At 40.4% G+C, this 5,078-nt stretch overlaps 1 protein-coding gene across 1 annotated transcript in view; it reads right to left on the bottom strand.

Annotated features, from left to right (window-relative positions):
• Positions 1 to 3,289: 3,289 nt before the first annotated feature.
• The window catches only part of LOC103598563 (regulator of G-protein signaling 7-like), a gene marked incomplete at its 3' end in the record, with an annotated part of 164,908 nt that continues 163,119 nt past the window's right edge, over positions 3,290 to 5,078 (bottom strand). Inside the window, exon 4 of the mRNA XM_008582570.1 lies at positions 3,290 to 3,341. Coding sequence (XP_008580792.1) covers positions 3,290 to 3,341 — 52 coding nt within the window. The remainder of the gene's footprint in view (positions 3,342 to 5,078) is intronic.

Here is a 5,078-nt window from a genome sequence, read left to right as displayed (position 1 = left end):
GGGTATTTCAGTTTCTGGGAGTTAAAATTTTATTTGTATATTGCAGATGCAACCCTTGATGGGAGCCATCCTAAAGACATGGGGTGCTCTTTTCTAGAAATCACAATATGCAAGGTGTGTGCTCAGAGATACCAATAGAAACCCCCTCTCTGGTTTCTGCTTCAGGTAGCTACCACAGATGCTGTCTCTACTTCTAACCAAAGTCCTCTTGACTTTCCTCCTGCCTTGGCCTCCAGTCCTTTGTTCCGGGTCACACTTGACGGTGCAAATACACCCAGGGAAGCCCATTCCTGACTATTTTAACTGACTTGGGTTGGAATATTTTTTGTATATGCATGAAAAATATCAGAAATCTCACCCCACTTAATTTTCAAAGAATGGAGTTCATGGTGATGTAGACCTCATTGTTCATGTTGGCTTATCTTGGTCATTGAACATAATCAACACATTCCATTTTTCTAGAAGACCAAGATAACCACAGAGAAGGGTTTTTCCATATAAATTGATCTATAGAGGTCTATGTTCAGCAGAACCTACCTTCTAAGTTCAAATTGGTGATGGAAACAGAGGTCAGGATGCTAAAAGAGGGACAGAAAATGTTCTTCAAACCTGCTATATGCAATAACCTCCCTTTTGCCCCCAAGTTGTCTTAGAAAAAACAGTCTGAGTAGTCCATGTGATACGGGCCTAACAGCCCAACTACATCATGCCATCAGTATCTTCTTTAAAAGCAAGGGTCCAGGTTTTAACAGTGTGCTTTTAAAGTTCAGATTGTTGCTACGATTTATTTACACCTAAAAAGAAAAATCATAGAAGGTGAAGCATTGTTGCCTGCAGGACAGGTACATGCTGAAATCACTGTCTTTCCTCTTTCTCTCATTTTTTCCCCATAACCTTTTATCGAATAATTATTTTATTTTTCACTTATATATAATCCCAGCAAACTAGACACAAACAAGACTATGCTTCCTCAGCAGGAAAAAAAACCCAAATACAACAATTAAAGAATAAGGCTATTTAGCAGGTATTCCAGGTCTAGGGAGGAAAGTTAGAAGGTGGGCCGGCCCGGTGTTGCACTGGATAGTGCGCCGCTTGGGAAGCGTGGCGGCGCTCCCACCCGAGGGTTCGGATCCCACATACGGACCGGTTCCCGCTCACTGGCTGAGCGAGGCGCGGGAGCAACACCGAGGGTTGCGATCCCGTTGCCGGTCCCCGGTCCGGTACGGGGGCAACACTGAGGGTTGCGATCCGTTGCCGGACACGGAAAAAGACAAAAGACAAAAAAAAAAAAAGAAGGTGAACCCCCCAAATAAAACAAATAATTTCAATTTATTAAGTATGTGAGAGGCACAACACCAGTTTTCTTAGGCATTATGAAATGATTTCAGCAACTTTAGAAAGTAAATACTACTTCTGTTTGAAAAGGGTGCAAACTGAGGTTCTGACATGCAATGTACTTCACCTAAAATCAAACAGTTGGTATGTGGTGTGACAGTATTTGGGGTCAGGTCTGTCTGTCTCCAACACCTGGGTCTTTCTCAACGAGATCCCTCTCAGCTGTCTAAGAGTTCCATTCTTTAGTGAGACCGTTCCCAGGCATCATCATAGGCTGGACAAAATGCTCCAGAAAGTTCTTCAACTCAGATCCACAAATCAGCAGGGTTTTTTTTGTTTGTTTGTTTGTTTTGTTTTAATAACTTCTTTCTCTAAGTACCTCAATTTTGAGGAATGTGTGCCCCAGATGAAGAAATTGGCATTCCCACTCCTGGAAAATCATCTCATCTCTGTATTAACTTATTAGTGCCCTGCTTTTTAGATTGCTTCTATGAATCATATTAGTTTGAATCCTTTGGCTAGCACCTGACCGCTCTGGGATGAACTGCTTACTATTCAAGTTTCAGAAATGCCAGGCATAAGGAATAGTTCCATTGGTTTTCTATGGATTTTCCTATGGTTTTTCAAACAAAGATGTATTGCTCTCCAGGAGCAGTACCAAAGAAAGCCACATTCCCATGAAGCTTCCACTGCTTTGCATGTAATGTCAGCCCCTCTGCCTCTTACAAATGCTTGCCCACTCTTATCACCTGAAAAATCTCTTCCTCCTTTAAAATCCACCTGAAATGCTATCAGTTCTTTCATACAATCATTCTGGAACCCCACAAGTACAGTCAATCTCCCATTCTTTTGAACTTCTATGTAAGTTTGCATGGACCACTGCTATATTCACTCAGCACTCGACAATCCACCTGAAATGCTATCAGTTCTTTCATACAATCATTCTGGAACCCCACAAGTACAGTCCATCTCCCATTCTTTTGAACTTCTATGTAAGTTTGCATGGACCACTGCTATATTCACTCAGCACTCGATGGTAACTTGTTTTGTGTAATTCTGTTTTCTCACTTAGCCCATGAACTACCCAGTGGTGGAGATGAACTCAGTCACCTTTGTTATTCCAGCATCTACAATAGCATTTGCACAGGAAAAAATTCTCAATAAGTATTTGTATACACAACATTTAAAAACCATGCAATGCTGTCTTTGAGAGTCGTAGCCTTCAGAAAGATGTAAGAAGATAAATACTTACGAGGGGCTTATTTATTCCTTGAAGAGCTTAACTGAGATCGTGGTTGTTGAACTGAGTTCATGCTAAGTTCACTGAACTTGATTTATTAGGATTAAATGTCATATTGTATCCTTTATTTTGCTCATAATTGGCCTCTCCATGTTTAACACAACCCTCTGCCTGTAAAAACCACAGGATGGTTCATATACTAGTGAGAAAAGTGCGATCTTGGGAAGTCAAGGGACTCACCAAACATCACACAGCTAAGTGGAAGGGTTGAACTAGAACTCTGGCTCCCTGGGCCCCTTTGTTATTCCTTTTAGTAGAACAAGGTGCTATGAAAAAAACAATAACCCTTTTAAGCTTGTTTGTAGCTCTTTAACCTATTCGGAAGTTTTCCTTTAATAGTTGCAGAAGGCACTATATACCACAGAAGAAGATTCCGCTAGGTTTGGTGACTTTCCAAACACGGCCATTCATAAACTTAATGTTAAATATACTTAGCTCACTTGGTTAGAGCCACAGAGTTGATAGCTCCAAGGTTAAGGTTTCCCATCCTGGTAACGGCAAGCTGCCAAAACCAACCAACCAACCAACAAAATCTCGGTCCCCTACTGAGAATTGTGGTTTCCTTTTCTCAATGACAACGGCAATAAAACAAAAGTACACATTCATGCAGACAGACTGGCAATCGGTAATGAAATGATAAAATATGCCACTGACCATAGTCTGTGTTTTCTGGCTCCCAACAATTTGATGGCCAAAAATAGGGTGTCTGTGGAACAAAAAAAAGTGGAACCCAGGTTAGGCAAATAAAAAAGTAGTGGAGTTTCTGGTTTGTCAACCGTGTTCACCTTCAGCAATTATCTAGAACAATTTGCCAATGCCATGTGTCTTATAATCAGGAGCAAGTTCCCAGAGAGGCACTGTAAGGTTTTCATCTACAAATTCTTTGTTGAACAACTGCTCAGCCTTCCAATATGTGCAGCACCACCAGGTATTTAAAATGCTATGCTGTGTTACATCAACTACATAGAGGTAAAAGGCCTGAGTGCATTATTCATCCACGGAGAGAACTGAAAGCAAAGGGTCTATATTCAGCAAGACTCAGGATGAAATATGTTAAAATATAACAAACTGTTTCCCATGCACTGTGCATCTCAACACTGTGTTTGATAGATCTACCAAGCCCGGTTGACAAAATCTTTCCTTGAGATCTGGCAATCATTTGCCTGGCTCCATTAATTTTATAACGCAGCTTTCAACATCATCCAACTAGATGAAAACAGCTTTTAACTCTCACTTTTAAAAACATTCCTTCACAAAGGCACTTACTGCTGCAAGGTTTTAAACTGTGCAAACCAGAGATCTTTTTTTTTTTAACTGTCTTTGTTGAATGATGTGATTTAACAATAGGCAGAATTCTGATTCTGTAAAATTCTAGAAACTGACTGACTACACTACAAAGAAAAACCCTATTATTATCACCAACATTTTATATTTTCTAAAAGGACTTTCCAGCCCCAGACCATGAGGAAACTTGCTGATCCCCTGTCTACTTATCAAGCCTTATTCCCTCAAAGGATGAGGACCCCAGGTCTCAGTGGAACAGACACTGCAGACATCAGTGTTGTGGGCTTAATTATATTTATTTTATTAAGTTAACTATATTAGTTACATTAACTATCTATAAGCAACGAGCATATTCGGGGCCATCTCTGATAACCTGATAATTCCACCCTCCAGGAGAATGATTCTCAAAGGAGGGAAAAGGGTAGTTGGGGAGAGCTGTCTGAATCTCTAAGGAAGACTCTTTCCAAGCTGTCTGAGATCCCCCAGGGCATTTTAGCTTACTTTCCACCCTTGGGAATTGCTGCAGTGTAACAAAGAAGGCTACTAACAGTTTTGTGTACTTGTTGACAAAAGCAAAGCAGAAATTCAGAAGAAGCAGAAAGATGGAACCACCAGATGAAGGGAGACATCACGACTATCTGGGCCACTCTCATCACCCCAATCCTTCTTGACTCCTTGGGAGATGGAGCTTAGAGGATTTGATTTCTTAGAAATAAAATTGGAACAGGATCCTAAGGAAGTCATAGGAGGATCAAGTCGTTAAAATCCTGCTTTCACACAGGGTGCTAGTTTTTGAGATGCTTTTTTTGGAGTACACTGTTCTTTTTGGTTGCTTCTTTATGTGTGTGTGTGTGTGTGTGTGTGTGTGTGTGTGTGTGTGTGTGTGTGTGTACACATGGGCATGCATCCACATGCGTGTATATGCATGTCTGTTTATCTAACCTTAAACTATCTATTCTAGTCTGACAGGTCAGACATAAACTTTCTTTCTCAAAAACCACAAGAAATATTCCCAGCTGCATTCGTACAGTATTTCTTTATTCTCTTATTGTTTAGTGGGAATTTCATGATTAAAAATAAAGAAGCAATTTTATCCTGCCGGAAAATGCCATAAAACCAACATTCCTCACTAATATTGGAAGATTGTTCCTAGGGAAAA

Source organism: Galeopterus variegatus, unplaced genomic scaffold, assembly GCF_000696425.1.
Source record: "Galeopterus variegatus unplaced genomic scaffold, G_variegatus-3.0.2 Scaffold2669, whole genome shotgun sequence".
NCBI classification, from domain to species: Eukaryota; Metazoa; Chordata; class Mammalia; order Dermoptera; family Cynocephalidae; genus Galeopterus; species Galeopterus variegatus.
This window is presented reverse-complemented; position numbering and strand designations above follow the sequence as displayed.